This window comes from Salvia hispanica, chromosome 6 (genome assembly GCF_023119035.1).
Source record: "Salvia hispanica cultivar TCC Black 2014 chromosome 6, UniMelb_Shisp_WGS_1.0, whole genome shotgun sequence".
NCBI classification, from domain to species: domain Eukaryota; kingdom Viridiplantae; phylum Streptophyta; class Magnoliopsida; order Lamiales; family Lamiaceae; genus Salvia; species Salvia hispanica.
In genome coordinates this window covers 39,624,711-39,642,971 of record NC_062970.1, presented here as the reverse complement: position 1 = coordinate 39,642,971, position 18,261 = coordinate 39,624,711, and the positions used below count along the sequence as shown (strand labels likewise).

The following is an 18,261-nucleotide window of genomic DNA, read 5'->3' as shown; positions in this document are numbered from 1 at the left end:
AATGATCCCATCATAAAAGTAGTAGTATTAGTAATGGTAAAAAAAATACTGGGAGAATAAAATGAACCTCAGTCTTAAATTACAGTAGTTACTAATAATCTAAAGTGAAGAATTGCAATAAATGGGTGAAAATGCAAAAGAGACTAACACGTCCACTGCATTTAGTCAAAAAACTGCTATGCAAATAAACATAAGAAATCAACTACTCCATAGAATCTCTTGTTTTTTTTGCAGGATTCTAAATAAAAAATGATAATGATTAAAAGGAAACAACGCCAAATTAATCGTCTGCATGTACAAAATGAGAAGGAAAAAGGGAAAAGTATTTAACATAAAAAACTTTTGCAAAAACTGTCAAAATACGCCTTTCTTGAAATTGAACCAATTACTCAAACATAAACAGCATGAACCATGCTTCTCAATCTTAACCTTTTTCTTCAGAGGCGATCATGCAATTGATTGATTCTTGTACTCGAAAAGTGTTCATGCGACGGCTTGTGGACTTTTCATGCCAAATCCGCGCTTCGCCCTCTCAATGCTGTCGAATATATCGAGTTAGTAAAAGATAAAGCGCACCTCAAAATGGAGTTGATGCAATATAATTCAATGCCATGTGCAAAACTCTGAGAATTGAATGATATTTAGAGGGTTCATTGGTTGAAAAATGTGTAGAGTGGAAAGTCTTGAATTTGAGAGAATGTGAGTTCTAGAAAGCGTTCTTGCGAACACGAAGGTGATTATCGTGCACAAGTGATCTAACATAATAAACGCGAGAGGGTGAATATATATACTCACGTTGGAGCAAGCTTTCCGAGGCTTTCCAACTCCTCGCCAGTGTCCTCATCTAGGACTCTACCGGAGATCTCCACAATGTACGATCGGTCTCTTTCCCTTGGGAGACCTCTGCCGACCAGCAGATTCAGATCTTTGTGGTTCAGCTCTCTGCCATTAACAAATACGTGCGTGTTTCCACCCGCACAATGCTCTGGCATAGGATAGTTGAACTCTTGTATAAACGGCTGCAACAACACGTTAAAACGAGCATGAATTAGGGCATGATCACACCTTCAAGTTCAACTCCGTATTTCCACTACAAGAATGGAGAAAAAATCTTACAGGAATCATGCCAAGACAAGGCCCTCCAATAGCTCCCCAGAATCCAGCTCTAAAATCATACCTGGTCAAGGGCAATAATTATACAAACTTAATGAGTTAGACGCGATATGTGGAGAGAGACTAGCATAAGAGAACGCATACCAATAATGCCCGGGATGGATCGGTCCGGCTACTTTTTCAGCTTTCTTGATCAACCGGTTTGATATTAGATGGCCGTTGACAGTCACATTAGCAGCTTCTTCCGATCTATGTGGATCCTTGAAACTCTCCATTATTCCAGCGAAGAACGAGCCAGCTCCTCTACCACCTTTGCTTGCTTCACTTGACTCAAAGGTAGAACCTGTGTTGGAGAACTCATTTGACGATATATCTATCTCTGTAGCTGTGGACTCTTTCCTCGAAATCTGCTTAGCGCCCGTCTTGCTTGGCAACGGAAGAACGTGTTCAGAGCGCCCACTTCTGTTTCGTTCGTCTGAATCCTTCACCAAATGGTACTTATTTGAATGCTCAAAGTAATCTTGCAGAGAGGAGCCTGAAGGAGGTTGAGGCCCTTTATCCTCTCTTGCTGAATCTTGTGTTTCTTCCTCGGCTTCAGAAGCATACGTGGATGTAGAACGACGGGCCCTAGTTTCAATAGGCTTGCTATCTCTTCTGGGATGTGCAACTTCTTTATCCATGGAATGGAAATCATAACCGGAGCTATCATAGTCCACGGATGAAAAGGCTGTCCTAGTTTGGCTCGGTTTTGATGGCACATCACGGCCGTTGTCAGCTTCTAGAGGGCCGTTCTTGGCCTCCACGTCGAGTGAGACGACCAAGTTCTTGCCTGAAACTACGAAAGAAATTAGTGAAGAGCAAGCCCCACATCTGAGCTTCTGCCTGATGCCATTCCTGCTCAGAGCTTTCTTAGGCAGCATCAGCACCTCGAAACAACTGTTGCAGGTCAAGAACGGGGCACCACCGGCTAATGGGCTGCAGTGCACTCCGCCACCGGCCAAATGGGCTCTAGCAGGACGACGACGTGTGAAGCCATCGGCCTCAGAATTCACATCATTAGGCCATCTCGCATGAATTTGAGAGGTGCGAAGCCTCGAGGGAGGTTGGCCATGAACTCTCCGGTTGTAGTGACCAAACGAACCATGATCATCTGCGAAATTGGAGTATTTACCACTAGACGCAGCTTGCATCATCGGGTTAGAAACTTGCCTCATGGCTCGACAATCGTAGCACGAGCAAGATGGATGGTGCCGGCTGAAATTAGGAGGATACGCTTCCATGTTATCCTTATACGCCATACCATCATCCACGTAAGGTCCGGACACATATCCACGAGGAGGTGGCATCTGAAAAGCGCCTTGAGCTTCAGATGGGCGCAACTGAGGCCTCGGTGGATTCCCATATCCTTGAACAGGACTTGGAGCATACCTCGGAGGATAGAAACCATTCTCTCCCATTCCTTGCCTGCGCATCAAATGAGGTGGCTCAGTGTACTGATTCTGGAAAGGCAGCCTTTTAGCTGAGCTTTGCATCACCATCGCCTCATGATGCATCCTCCTATCAAGGGGAGCCTTGTCTTTACCCTTGTCGTTCAGATCGCCTGAACGACTCAGCTTATACGTGATCTCGTCTAGCTGCCTCAAAAGCTCGGCCCGATCATCCCCAATAAATTCAGCATTGCTCAATCCATCCACCACACCACTCCTACTCCTAGATGGATCATCAAAATCATAACTAGAAGCGGATAGATGGTCAAACGAACCATCTTTTCGATACCTTCCCCCCTCCGGATCCACTCGATGAGCCCTCCAAGCACCCTCCATCTCACTCCTAACCCCAACCCGACCATCCCCAGCCCTGCCCTGCCTCCTCAATCCGGCCTCATTGTCACGAGACAGCGCCAAATCCTCAAAATCTTGAGCCATTTTCGCCCGTTGGATTTCATTCAACCTCCTATCTCTCATCACATCACTCCCAACATCCCAATTCTCCTCCTTACCTAAACCACTCCTACCAGTTTCAGCCCTCTCAAGCAGAGCTCCTCCCCTCCTCTCGACCCGACTCGAAGTACTAACGTTGGACTTCACATCAGGCTCAGAGCCATCACTCATCTCCATCATTCTCCTCTCAGAAACATTCATCATTTTCTCATATCTATCAGAAAGCCTGTCTAGATTGCTGCCAATCCTTTCCACATCAGACTTCTCCGAGAATGTGTCAACACCTTTATTATTGGCTGATGAAGTCAAAATACACAGCAACAAGCAACAAAAAAAAGAGAAATCAATCAATTTGAATCAGCCTAAATTTCTTCACCATTAACAACTATCTACTTATATAAAAAATGTATCAAACAAATTAATTCCCAATGAACAAACACTTCACAAAATACAAATCTTGCCCCATAAAACATGCTATAAACAAGAGAGAGAGAGAGTTACATCTTAAGACAGCACCACAGCCGCCACATTGATAAACAGAGAAATCGGTGACCTCTGGCAGTAAATTCTCACACTTGGGGCAACGAACTAAACGAACTTTAGCAGTTTCAGACATTTATCTCTCTCTCTCTCTAAAAATTTCCTGCAACCTTCAACAACAACCCCCAAGCATATCAAGCATGCAAAATGCGGGAAACGGAGAGCTTCTTCTCAAAGATTGAATCTTGGAGAGAAATGGCAACAGGGCTTGGAAAATTTTCTGCTGGGAATTTTGAAAACGCGAAAACAGACATGGGTTAGAAAAAGAAACGGAAAGAAAAGAAAGAATAATGATGAAAGATGCAAACTTTAAAGAAGAATTGCAGAAAATAATTGAGGGGGGAGAGTCAATTATACTGCTGAACACGGAAAGCAGAAATTCCTTTCACTTTTCTGAGATTCTGAGGAAAAATCTAAGGTTTCTGCAACATCATGAGTGGAAAGCGAGCATGAACTGATTGTGCTTTGGTTTCATTTTGGCTGGATGTGTTTGTAGAGAGAGTGAGAGAGAAAAATTACTAACACTCTAACAGTCTTGTAGCACTGTGAATATTACTCTTTTCCAAACAAATCGTTAAGAGGTAAAAACAAAGACTGAATACCAGAATGAATAAGAATATTTTGAGCCGCCCAATGAAATCAACTATTTATTCGTCAAATTAATTAAGCTTCTATTAATAATTGGACTGAAATCAAGAAAAGGATATTTCATATTAAAAATAGCCAAAAAGCATTAAACACGAAAATCAGAAGTTGAAAACTGGAAAAAAAAAATTGAATTAAGGGAAATCCTCTCAATATAAGAATATTTAGGGGATGATTGGATGACGATGAAATGAGCTAGACATGAGTTGGTGAAATTGTCAAATAATAGGACAAATTTTTCCTTCCGAATTTCTCACACCGCCCTCTATCTCTCCATTAATACGCATGTAGGTGTATATATAGTGAGTATAATTGTATAAGAATACCATATAAAATTAATTATTATTATTGCACAAACAATTTTTTTTTATTAGAAGAACGAAAATGTATTACTCCCTCTGTCCGGCATTAGGAGTCCCGGTTGAGTTGGTTGCAGATTTTAAGAAATGTTTGAGTGTGTAATAATTGGAGTATGTGATAATGAAATGTGAGATCCATTTGCATTATTATTTGCTCTATTCTTTGGATGTGTTTAAACTTGTGTTTTTTAGTATTTTATTTTATAATATTTTTATTTCAAATGTCTAACCGGGACTCCTAATGCCGGACGGATGAAAATGGTTAACCGGGACTCCTAATACCGGACGGAGGAAGTAACTTAAATAGAATATACCAAAACACATATGAGATGATGAAACGGTTTGCATTGGTTAAACATATAGATTGGATATAACTTGATTTTGCAGTTGTGTACTTTTTTGTGAAACTTAGGTGCGATTCACCAAAATAATGACAACTAAGAAGCATGATTGCTCACAACAAAGTGTCATTTCTTCCTTTCGAAATAGTACTACTGTAGGAATAAATATTTTTGTTCATTGGATAAATTGGTTAATAAAGTAGCCGGCGTATGTAGGAATAAGTGTGTTGCTCGTTTGACAAAGTGGTTAATAGTAGTAAGTAGTAAAGGTATAAGAATAAGTATATTTGCTCGGTGTGATAAAGTGGCTAATACAGTAGCTAATATATAACGTATGCAATAAATGCATTGGAATAAGTGTGTTGCCCGTGTGATAAAACACGCTAATAAAGTAGCTGGTGCATAACTATTATCTAAAATCTTACAATTTTAAGACTGAGTGCGTCATGCCTACTGTAATGTTTTTAAATTTAGAATACACACACCTGATATGATATGCCTCGAATCTTTGACTTACTAGTTTAAGAGCGAGTGACTTATTAATTGAGTTACACTTTATTGTCGTATATCATAAATATTGTAGGAGTTCAAAATTTTCATAAATACTAAAATGTTTTTATGTTTCTAGATTTTATCACATATTACTCGTATATTGGGAATTTTGACGTATAGAAAAGTTTCTCAACCGCGTGCGCTACTCTTGATTTGAGTCTTTTGTTTTATCGACAAAAAATTTCATAGATAATTTATTTTAATAAGCACTAGGATTAAAATGTAATTCAGAAACCGAAATGAGCTGTAAATTTCAATGAAAAATAAATATTATTCCTTTACATTTGAATTGTTCCACAAAATGACTAGACGTATTTATTGGATTATATTAAATGAGGGCAAAAATAATAATGATGATATCCTTTTATGGAACTGTACACTTAATTTCTTAATAGCGATTCATTTTGAAATAAATGGGAATTAATTTAATCTGTACGAAAATTATCCTATAGGCCCACTCATTAATTTGTTAATTATACTGCGTGATTTTAGTAAGATTGTCATTTTTTTATTTTAAATAGTAAAATAAGTTTTTGTTTGAGATTAAATTAGTATTCAAGAATAATTTAATTTATAATATAAAATCATCGTAGCCATAGAACTCATGGACGACCAACTAAATTTTGTTTTTATTTTCTTACATCACTATCTTACACCTCACCTTATTGCATTTGATGACATCTCTTACTAACCCCATATAAAAATTTCATACTCTGTTTAGAAGCCTACGAATTTATAATAAATACTAGTATGAAATTTTAATATTGATATTCATTATAAAGTCAACTCGTAATTCAAAACTACTACTAGTATTTACTATATTCATGCCAAAACTAGCCTAACTCAAAGTAATTACTTGAGTAATTACTCGTTCCATCCATGAGAAATAGTCTTGTTTTGAAATTTTGGGATGTCTACAAAAATAATTTCATTTTTAAAAATAGAAAGGATCTGTCTCATATTTTTACCATTTTTTCTCCCTTCTTTTATACTCTACTTATTCTTTCTCCTTATCTCTCTTACTTTACAAATTTCTCATTAAAACTTGTGTCATCCACAAATAAAACTATTTTTATAGACAGATACCCCTATGAAAACTCAAAAAAAATGTCTCTCTCTCATCTCACGTGAACAACCCATCTAAATACCTAATTTCATATTATTGGAATGATATTTCAAACTTGCATGTTGGTCAAATTTAACTTCTAGGAAAATATATTTTTCACAAAAATAAATATAAGCTTCTAAAAATAGTATACCGTACAACTAGAGTTTTGCGTAGAAATGTGCAGAGATTCTTGTAAGTTTTTATAATATTTCTAAAGCTAATTTTACGTTTAATATTACAACTGTAATATTTATACTGTACTATACTATATATTAACAACAGACAAGAATCAAGGGATATGTTTGTATGGTCTCATTTTTACAATTCAATTGAAAAGTCAATGATTATACAAGTCAAATGGTTTATTATTTATGGATGTAATTATTATAATGATGACATATGGATGCCAAACACTAAGTACAGTTTGGCAATGACTTATGAAAGATTTAAACAAATAGAGCTCCAGATTGTTGGTAGGATATTGTTAAATATGAAAAGTATAATAGGACGAATTAAATTCCATTATCAAAATTGTTGACAAAAAAATAATTGTGTCCCAATCACGCCTTTGCTAGTGGAGAAATAGTACTATGTTTTAGATGTTGCGGCGACCTAGTTCATAGAATGATAGATCTCATAATTTTAAAATCTAATTATAATAATGGTCTAAATTCAGTGATTATTAGGAAACATGGCTAAAATTTTGAAAAGAAAACTCGTGTAGTCATCTGTGAGCAACAAGTATCGATGTATTATACTCACACATTAGACATGTTTGTTCATAATTTCCGCATATATTCATAAATCATAAGGTTTCTTTGTAGGGAGTAGTACTAATTTTTAAAGTTCACACCATATAAGTTAACAACTTTCATAAAAGTTTGAGCTATTTTATAATATTTCTTAAACTTCTTTACGATTTTTTTGTAATTTTGAAAGTTTGTCATTTCAGAATTGGCTCCAAAATTATGACTATGTACGTTAACCCCTAAATTTAAAAGAGTTTAATTTTTTATTCTTAACTTTTGTATAGAACTCGTCAATATTTTTAACTTTAAGAGTATCTAGTGGAAGTTCGGTTTTATTTTTAGTACTAACCACTATTAAAAAGTAACTTAGTGTGAGACGGTTCTGCATTAAACCAAAATTATATTTAAAATTTATACTTTTGTATGACCGTTTGTTAACGTTGATAGTTTTATTAGGATTTTAAACCATTTTGAAAATTCCAGTTAGGATGTTAATTGTTAACTTGTTATGGTAGCCTATATACTTGGGCCCCCAAATCTTTAATAATGAGATTATATTGGGCTAGTATTTTTAATCCATAAAACTTCAACCCCTAAATACGCCTTTTGACTTATTCTAGACTGAATTATTCATAATAAAACCCAAAATCAAGATGAATTGATGTTTTATGTATATCAATTCACATATACAAATACTATACTAGTATATATTACTGTATATGAAGATATTATTTTTTTCCACTACGAAATATTGCCTTATCTCAAAAAGGGCCCCTCCATTTTGAAACCCACTAAATGATGGTGCACTAACAACAATGTGTGTTCCAAATTTTACATTCAAATTTTTCTTTAATTTGAAATTAAGTGGAGCCTCTTTCTTTTGTATATTTAATCTTTGTCGAGAGAATCATTCAACTACATTTTTCATTTTATATATGTTAAATGCATTGACGAAGCAATTAAAAATACACAATTAGATATTAACATTAGAAAAAAACTTAGCCGACGTGGACTAAGATGATAGGATCAATCCCACTTAACTAGATCCCCACCAGTACACAGAGAGATAACAATTAATCAAAATTCTTGATGGATCAAAACATCAACTTTCAAAAACCAAAACCAACAATGATCAATCCATGTTGTTGCAAACATAATTCCTCAATTAAAATAAAAAATAGATAGTGAAGTACTATTTTCTCCATGCAAAAATCTTAGAAATCCCACTAATTTTGTGCCTCTTTGCCCTGTGCTCTCTCTCTCCATCTCTCTTCCTCTTCCACACCTTCCTACTGAAGAAGCCCAGCACCGAAGACCTCTCCGACGTCGTTTCGACCGATGACGCCGTCGAGGAGACCGCTGTCTCCTCCTGTCTGGACCCACTTAGATAAGGCAGAATCATGATGTTCCTCTCAACAACATGGCTCAATGCAACTAATTCATATGCATCATATAAAGGGCTCCCACAATCCCAAATCTTCATCGATTTTCCATCATCTTCTTCTTCTTGATTTGCATTCATCTTTTCAGCAAATCTCATTTGCTTTTACAAATCAAATTTATGTGTATGTATGTATATATATAATCTTTTTTTCTCACTCTAATTTGAATATTTTTGCGCTGGCTAACAAATTATTGGACAATTAGTGAGTCTATAATCGTTGCATTTAATAACAAAAGGGATAAAATTTGTGGGACAAGAGCAAGTGACAGATCGGATGTGTTTAATAATACTATTTGTTTTTGGTGTTTTGTCATAAAACATGTGAGTGTGAGTGGTGATGAAAATGTGAGGCCTTTAACAAACTTGTATGATTTTTGTGGTAATATATTGTTTATTTTTAAATTAAAAAAAATTAAGGTTCACATAATTAGTTCGATAATTTAATCAGACTGCTTAAAATAATGTGTGGCAACATAAAGAAAGATTGTTAGATCAACTGCATCAATTTGGTCCGCAATCAATAGATTCCTTTGTTCGATAGCGACTTATTTCAATCTCGTGTTTCATTCCACAAATACAAGCCACGTGTTTATGATGGTCGCGTTAACGTTCAATTGAGTTTAGATTGGATCAAGCTGCCACATGCTATGTAAATACTATATATACTCAACGTCAAGCAACCTGGTCGGAACGACCAGATGTTTTGGGCCGGGCCTATAGTTTTTGAACGGGTTATTTTGGTTTATATACACTCATTTTCGACATCTACCTTCACATTTTCTGGGCCAGGCCAGATAAGCCCAAACTCGAGCCCGAACCTTAATTAGATTGAAAATTAAAGTGATTTCTTGATATTTAAAGTTATGACTTAGGTTGCAGGAGAAACGTCTTATCAATTTAGTTGCATTTTATCCTCGATATTAAAGTGAATTCTAAAGCAGAAGATTTTGTACTACGACTGTTGATTTTATACAGTTGAACTGATAAATATTCTTAATAAGATTTATGCTACACAAAAACAAAAAAACAGCATATTATCCCCCCAACGAATCATCAATCCAACAGACTAAAACGCAGTGCTGAAGTAGCTCCTGACGGCGTTCACGGACAGGATCTGCAACACGGTGTCGTTCGTGGGGCCCACGCAGCGCGGCGTCTTGAACTGGCTGACGGCGGCCCCGAGCCCCACGTAGTGGTCCAGTATCTTGTGGAAGGTCCCCTTCCTCACGATCCGGAGCTCCAGCGCCCCGATGGCTCGGACCTTGCGCGAGCTCATGTACCCCGCGTCCACGAAGGATCTGTCGAGGCAGTTGCAGCACTCCTGGAGGAGCTCGTCCTGGGGGTCCCCGCTGATCTCCCAGAAGATGACGTAGTGCCCGGGATCCGTCGAGAGATCCACGCGGCTGGTGAAGTCCACAACCTCGAGCTTCTCCCCCGCCAGCAGCTCGGCCGCTGCTTCCACCGCGAGCTGCAGATCCTTCTCAGTGTTCTTGTCGATGTTGATGGTAAGGAGGAGATTCCTCCTGCAGATGAACTGGAGCTCCGGAGTCGAGTTGTGGAAACCTTTAACCTTCACCACATCGCCTAACCTGTAACGGTACAACCCTGCAACGACACACGAGCATGAGAATGAGGATCGAGCATCGTTCCAACAGATCACACTTTTCTTGATTTCATCTCATCACAGCATTCTGCAATTCAATCCCTTCTCAAATGCAACGAACATGAAAAGATCGAACGAAGATAGGGTTCTCGTGCAATCATCTGTAGCAAAAAGGCCAACATATATAGTAATATCTATCCTATGTCAGGCTAGCCAGAAAACAGAAGGCGTATAAGTTCAAACAACGTATAAAGACTTCAACCATCGAGGTAGAAACGTGTTCAGACCTCGACTAGAGACAGTCAACAACTGCACATCACAACTTTTTCTCTCCATTAGTTCAAAAAAGGGCACCTACCAATACCATGAACATTGTTTATTCACAGCATGCTCCATGGATAAAGCATGGCAATATTACATTTCAATATAAATACAATAAAAGCGGTCTCGATTTGTAAACACGAGCAGAAGACGAAGAAACTGAAGCAAGATGCACGGTTTGAGGAAACAGCTTAAATATGTTTTTATTGTCAGATAACAAAATAATCAACAGATGCAGCAGAAAGCATATTCAACAATTTTAAAAAGAAGTGTTTTTGTTTTCCCCCAATAATTATGGCTAAAGTAATAAATGGATTAAAAAAATACTGACACACTTTCGATGTTTTGTCTCGTATTAAACAAGAAGCATGTGCAGTGTGAGACAGTTCTATGAAACAAAGTATTGTTTCTGAGGCCTCTCTCATCCAGCTGGTTTTATCATGTGAACCATTTAATATATAATCAGATTAATTCAATGATAACAAATAAATAATTAAGAAACACACAAGACGATAGAGTTGAGGATGCAACAAAACCAGCAGAAATGTTTAAGATGACGCCTCGTTATCCAACAACCACATGGCAAGACTGAAGACAGTTTTTTTGGAGTTTGAAAATTACCAATTTTTATTGAAACTTGAAATGTAGCATCAAGAAGGGTCAAAGAGCTTGATTAGTGCCTAACTATTAGCAAGCATACGCATAATACGATGATATGGTACGAGAAGTAAGCACGGTTTCAAGATTTGAATAGCATAATAATTTGAATGAATGTGTGTGAGTGTGTACCTGCAAAATTGGTGACTAAGATCTCGTACTCCTCGCCTATCTTGACATCGGTGAGCCCTACTGGTTTCGCCTCTTGCCCTTGGCGGTTTAGATCCTCTCTCAAAGGGATGAATTCGAAGTAGCCAATATTAGGAAGCACAGCGAACGTGGCCATCTCTGGGGTGAGCTTGGGGTTGACGTTCGCTCCGATCCATCCCTCTGAAGCTCCGTAATCTGCACTTAACAAAGGTAGCTCGCCAGCATAATGCCTCATTTTTTTCAGATACGGCTCCATAGATCCGGTCATGATCCCGTATATGTACTTGGTGTTCGGAAATAGTTCTTGGATTAGGCCGTACCAGTTGCTTAGCCCCGAGATCTTTCTATAAATGGTATCCGCCAGTTGAGGGTTCGGCACAAGTAGCTTTGACATAGCTGTTCGGATCACTGGGACTGTAATCCGGCTGCTCAAGGTCCCTTCACGGATATCAGTGACAAGTTCTTCCCAGACTAGTTCGAAGGTCCGGAAGGCGTGGACTATGCTATGCGCAAACGTGGATGAGACGACCTGAACATCGTCTCTGAAAATCAGTCCGCATAGGAGATGACAGTACAACGACTGATGGAAATCTGGTCCAAAGATCACTTCATCAGGGCTGCAGCATGGGGTCTGCATTGCACTCATCGTTTTCTTGAACTGTGCATTGCGGTAGACATTGGTTGTGGCTGTTCCAGCAGCTAGCCCGCCTTTCGTCTTGAACTGCTTGCTGCTATAGATGAACTGCAACGCTTTCCCATTCCCAATTGGATACTCCCTACACAAATAAATTGTTACCACACCAATACCATAGCTAGTCAACGGGGCGAAGATCCAAGTGTGTACATACATAACTACAACAGTAAATATCTCAACACAATCTCAAAAGCAAGCTGTCTTCAACAACAATAACCATGAATTCATCAAAGCAGAAAATTCAAAGAAAGGGGATCAATGAAAGGGAAATAACTGGCAAAGGACAGCAAAACTGACAGTTATATAATTAGAGGATAATCAATTTTCCATATTGTGACAAGGCAAGCTTAACCTTTAGTCCTTTACATCACCAAAAAAAAACAAACAAGAAACACCATTGTGCACATAGCCACACCATTAGTTTTTGTTACCTATTCCTATATGCAAACGACGTCTTGTATATCTGCATCGTGCTCTCCATCAATTCATCATTGAAAGGCACAAACTTAGGCTTCCCTTGAGTGGTACCCGAACTGCAACAAAACTAAAAGTAAGAAATTTCACTAACATACTGTCAAAGTGAGTGAAAGCTCCACCTCAAGGAGATGGTGGTTATCGGCTTCCCGGTGAGGCAGCAGGGGCTGTTGCCGTCCGCAATCCGCTGAATGTAAGGCTCCAAGTCACAGTGGGAGACAATGGGAACACAGTTCTTGAAGCTATCAGGATCAGTTCTGCCATTGAGACCCCATCTCTGCAAATACTCTGTTCCACTATTTTCTTCCAAGATTTTCCGCAGAGTCTCTCTCTGAACTGTCCCTGCATCCCTCGACAACGACTCGAACTCATTTATCACTGCTTCTGCATCAAATCTCTCCTCCATTTTCTCCAGCATCTTCACAAATTGAATCAAGAAAGCTGCAAACTTTCAGCAGAAATCACAATCTAAGAAGCAGTATACTTGAAAGAGAATACGCTATACACTTATATAGGTCTAAATCTACAATGAAACTACCTACATAATAAATGAGGCTATACTACATTCAGTGAAAAAATACACATGGTCAATCATTGAGTAGTACAAGATATTTATAACTTTATTAGGCGGAAAGCTGTTAATGTTTCGATGCAGGTCAACTCAAAGAGGGAAAATAAACACATAAGAAATTAAAGCGCAACAAAAAAGCTAGTAATTGATAGTAGTAAATTCTAGCTAAGAAACTCCCTAATTACATATGGTAAAAAGAAGAATAAAACTAACAGTTTACTTCTCCAGATAAATAAAAATCAGATTCAAAGATTTATAAAACCAAGTCCCAAGCTAGTGAGCGAAAATCAGGGGAAGTTTCGCAGTCACATTTAATGCATGAAAAAGACACGCAATTTGCACTAAAAATCGAAAGGGAGAAAGAAATCAAAGAAAAAATCGAAACTTGATTCATTCATCACGCAATATCACAGACACGAGAAATCCCATTTGCCCTCAATCACAAGTCGAATAAAGTAAACTTCCACAAAAGAGATATAGAGCTCCACAAACTCTAGAAAATGACTGCCACCGAGAAAAAAAAAAATCATGATTTCCACCAAAGATATAGCAAAAAATTCCAGTATCTCGCCGGAGAAGCAAAACCCACCTAGTAAAAGGAAATCCGACCGACCATAATTCACAGAGAGAGAAGCAGGGAGAAAAGGGAAGCGGGTGTTTCGATGGAATAACGGTTTAGATGAGGGTGGTAAAGGCCAAAGGGGGGTTATGTTTGAGTTGATTGTTTTTGGGGGAGGTGAGACTTAACTGGAGGAGAGTGTCAAGACTCAAGAGAGAGAAATGGGTATTTTTTATAGGTGAAAAAGATTGGATTTTTATGGGAGAGAGGGAGGGAATTCGGCAGTTGGAAAAATGAGGCAACAACAACAATGGGAGTATCAATTGGGTGTCTATCTAATGGAAGAATCTTTTTCATAGCACCAAGAAACAAAGAAATTGGTCACATCACATCACATTTGATTGTTCTACTCACTATGGACTAAGTTGGATGAAGTATGCGTGGAATTTTAATAAAAATACATTCTTTTAAAATTACAATTTTCTAGTAGTGAAAAAAGAAAAATAAATGTATTACTACTAGAGATCATGAGCCATACGATTGGCTACAACACTGCGTGTGGCACGTTTGTGAAATGGGAGGTGCAATAAATTGCACATAATGTTGATTTCTCGGCGTAATGAAAGGAATCTATAATCAAAATCATTCTATTTTGAGGTCTTTTAATCTTACAAATCATCGACTATCTAATTTCTAGTATTCTCCATTGGATTCTTGTAAATTCTAGCAGAACACAAGGAATTTTATTGACAAAGTTTATTCTATGTGTGACATGATGTAATATTACTCTCGCCTTTTAGTTTTAGTTACAGTATATCTTCCAACAGCATACACAAAAGATAAATATTAAAAATGGTGTTGTAATTGTATATTTTAAAAGTCATGTGAAAATATAAAAAAAAATATAGATTCGGATTGACATTGATTATTTCCGAGGATTTACGATTTTTTGAATCTCGGAGCAAATTATTTTGACACCTTTTCTATTATATTCTCGTTTATTTAATATATGAAATAAAATCTCATTTGATTTTAGAGATTACTATTAAGTAAAGAAAACGGAGTATTATTTTCGGACCAACACTATCAGCCGTCATTTGCAAGTAAATTTACAAACGTTAGATTCTTTAAACTACTATAATCTTACTATACCTCAAAATACTATTTATATAAGTAGACTTGCATCGTCGGGTAAATATAGGGGCCACATGAATGATGTTGAAGTTTTATGAATGATGTCACATATTAAAATCTAAATTGATTTTTCTTGTAAGTAGAAACAAATCCAAGGTTGTGTTGTATCAGTAAATATAGGCCAATAGACATCCAAATCCATATACATAAGGTTGTGGCAAATTTACTATTTTTTCTTAAAGTTAGATGATAAGTTATTTCGAACCATCTTCTCTCTATATATAATCGCATTTAATTATGTATTTATGAAAATATAGCTGATTTAAATGTGAAAAATAGAGGTATAAAGTATAATTGCCTAATTGGCTCATGAGGGCTTGTTTAGAAATATAATAAAGTATCAGGGTCAAGCAGAAAAATAGGTCGTGTTAGTGGGTCAATTTGCAACTTGCATTAATTATGGGTTGTTTCTAGCTTGTTATAACGTTGTTTGACTTCACAACATTAAATTCATTTTAATAGTTCATTGAAATTGCACGCAATTCAATAATTTTCCATGCCAAATTCAGTAATTACAGAAAAAAGGAGTAATAGGCTAAAGGGGGCTCATTTTAACACTCTCCTATATAAATACTCCTATATGTAATCACATTTAAATGTGAAAAGTGGAGGCTTAATCGGCGGCCCTGAGGGCCTGGTTTGGAAATATAGTTAAGCAATGGGGTCAAGCAACAAAATAGATCGTCAAATTATTATTATATCATTTTTTAAGAAAATAAATTTATTTATTATTTTTAAATTTTTAATGTGAACCAAAATGTACTTTAGTACTAGATACTTTTAGACCACAAAATAAATAGATTGTTTTAAGGAGGTTATTAATTATTGATGGGATTATGGTCCCCAAACTTTTAACAGCGAAAATAGAAACAATTTTTTATGAGACATTTAATTGCATATGAAATAAAGATGGACAAATGAGGTGGTCCAATATATTATCAATTTATCAATGATATGTCTATTAGTTAAAGCTGCATCCAATTATATTTATTTGTCATATTTCCATTTTAAATTTTATTTCGAGTTTGCATGACGATTGCCGACACGTATTGCTCGTCATAAATAATAAATTTAAACAAAATATGTTATATTTAAATGAATAATAATTAGTGGCAGTTTATGAATAACATAAATGAAACTTTGAAATGAAAAACAACAATTCCCCAATTTTCCATATTCATTTATTCTAAAATAAGTGTATACGTATGTGTGACATGGGTCTATTTGAGTTATAATTGTAACCGTATATTTGGTGAGAAAATAATGCAAGTTTTCGAATATTATTATATACCCTTTACAAATTCACTTTTTGCTTGATAAAATTTAGGTCTATTAGCATTGAATAGTAGAAACTAGGAAGACAAATAATTAGTCAGTAAAATTGGAAAACCCAGTTTCTTACGAAGTACTACTACTTCGGAAGAGCTATAAAAATAAGAATAATATGGAAATAGTAATAAATAATGTAATTTTTCGGATGACCAATAATGCAGATCATCAATTGTGACCACATTAATTACATCCGTGTTTTCTAATTTCTAACATTTAGTGAATTGGCATATTTTTAATACTACCTTTTATCGTACATCTCATAAATTTTTACTAAGATCATTACACTTAAAAATTACATAAAAAAAGTCAAAGTTACTATATAATTAATTTCTTATACATATTTGAGAATTTGATGACCCACTCATAATCTATACTCTTATTGAATTACAAGGAGTGCGTTATATTGCCAACTATATAAGTTGTTAACTCTGCTGACTCATCAATACAGTATATTAAAATGTCAACACGGTGACATCAAAATGTCAACACATAATATCAACACATTATATTGAAGTTCAACAAAATTATATGTTGACATTTTCATGTCATCGTGTTGATATTTTTAATACACTGCATTGAGGAGTTAGCAAGTTAACAACTTAAGAATTTTGCAATTAATCACACCCATAAATTACAATACAGCCAACAATGCTCACGAATCATGGAAGAAACTTAAATTTCTACATCTGCTATATTTATTTTGTCCCCACGAACTTATTGAACCTATTATAAGTATTATATTTGTGAGACCTCATTTTTTTTCCCTTTTTTTGTGAATATTGATAGAAAACGCCATTTATTGCGAAAATCAAGTGGATGGTCTCAACTCCCCAAACAATGAATAGAAACTTGTCTATTTTAAATTATGATATATTCTAGACTACACAACATCAAATGAGCTATCAAACATGCATAAATTATGAGAAAATTATTTCAATGATTCATTAACAAAACACCACGCTTCACACATACATACACTAAAGCGCCCGCGCACACATTATATATACTCCATATATAAAGTCCAAAAACATATTAATAAATTATATGGTAGATTTGATCTATATTACCCTAATTCCTAACTCAATAGACAACAGGAGTGATTGTCCATCTCAGCAAGGAAAAAAATATATACTCCCTCCGTCCAAAGATAAGCGAAACATTTTTTTTGGCACATGATTTAAGGAATTGATATTTAAATAGTTAAATAGAGAAAAGAAAGTATAAGAGAGAGAAAAGTAGAGAAATAACGAGAGAATAAAGTATTACTACTAAGAAAGATGATTTTTTGCTACAAAGGAAAATGACTCACTTATAGTGGGACATCATAAAAAGGAATATGACTCGCTTATCTTAGGAAGTAGGGATTACAAATTTAGGCTTTTCTTTATTCAAAAACACCACACATCACATGCATACGTATACATTGGGCAACATAGTAATTAAGACTGACCAACACTACTACATGCATGGAATTTAGTTGGACCTAGTCATTTATAGAGTACAAAAATAAATTAGACTAATTATGATGTAGTTTTAATTATAATCATATTTACTTGTCCAAGAAAATAATATTTACAAGAGTGAAGGAGTACAACTTAAGGATCTAGGATCTATGTGTGACATTTCAAACGCCATGTGTACATGAATTTCAAAAATAGGGATCTACATAAAGATACTTATAATCACATTTCATGTGCTTTTTTACTATTTCAGGTCTTTTGTCCATTTCTTTTTACCATTATGCAACTCGAGGGCATTTCAATCTTTTTTTCATTGAGGTATGATTAAAGGGATGGAAAAATTGCATAAAAAATCCAAAATAGTAAAATAAATATCTTAAATGTTATCATATCTTATATAGATCTCTGTAGTGATATTTTTATTTACATTAACTAAAAACTGCTAAGGCAATAGT

The 18,261-nt window shown here is 35.9% G+C and overlaps 3 protein-coding genes across 6 annotated transcripts; all 3 read right to left on the bottom strand.

Annotated features, from left to right (window-relative positions):
• Positions 1-185: 185 nt before the first annotated feature.
• Positions 186-4,155, bottom strand: LOC125197387 (protein ENHANCED DISEASE RESISTANCE 4-like). Of its 2 annotated transcripts, none has more exons than XM_048096124.1 (6): positions 3,951-4,155; positions 3,555-3,816; positions 1,258-3,349; positions 1,117-1,177; positions 796-1,019; positions 186-538 (listed from the first exon to the last, which is right to left on the bottom strand). In XM_048096124.1, exons 2-6 carry the CDS (start codon positions 3,667-3,669, stop codon positions 484-486), a joined length of 2,547 nt encoding a protein of 848 aa, XP_047952081.1. In that variant the 5' UTR covers positions 3,670-3,816; positions 3,951-4,155; the 3' UTR covers positions 186-483. The 2 variants fall into 2 exon arrangements, with proteins under 2 accessions (XP_047952081.1, XP_047952082.1); XM_048096125.1 differs by having other exon boundaries at positions 3,555-3,813.
• A 4,384-nt stretch (positions 4,156-8,539) lies between these two features.
• Positions 8,540-8,887, bottom strand: LOC125195329. The gene has a single exon (XM_048093493.1). It carries the CDS (start codon positions 8,885-8,887, stop codon positions 8,540-8,542), a length of 348 nt encoding a protein of 115 aa, XP_047949450.1.
• Positions 8,888-9,711: 824 nt separating this feature from the next.
• LOC125194255 (jasmonoyl--L-amino acid synthetase JAR6) lies at positions 9,712-14,121 on the bottom strand. Of its 3 annotated transcripts, none has more exons than XM_048092376.1 (5): positions 13,851-14,121; positions 12,813-13,138; positions 12,648-12,749; positions 11,505-12,298; positions 9,712-10,396 (listed from the first exon to the last, which is right to left on the bottom strand). In XM_048092376.1, the coding sequence occupies exons 2-5, from the start codon at positions 13,106-13,108 to the stop codon at positions 9,858-9,860; spliced, it is 1,731 nt and encodes a 576-aa protein (XP_047948333.1). In that variant the 5' UTR covers positions 13,109-13,138; positions 13,851-14,121; the 3' UTR covers positions 9,712-9,857. The 3 variants fall into 3 exon arrangements, with proteins under 3 accessions (XP_047948333.1, XP_047948334.1, XP_047948332.1); XM_048092377.1 differs by having other exon boundaries at positions 12,813-13,108; XM_048092375.1 differs by having other exon boundaries at positions 12,813-13,131; positions 13,851-14,120.
• Positions 14,122-18,261: the final 4,140 nt, after the last annotated feature.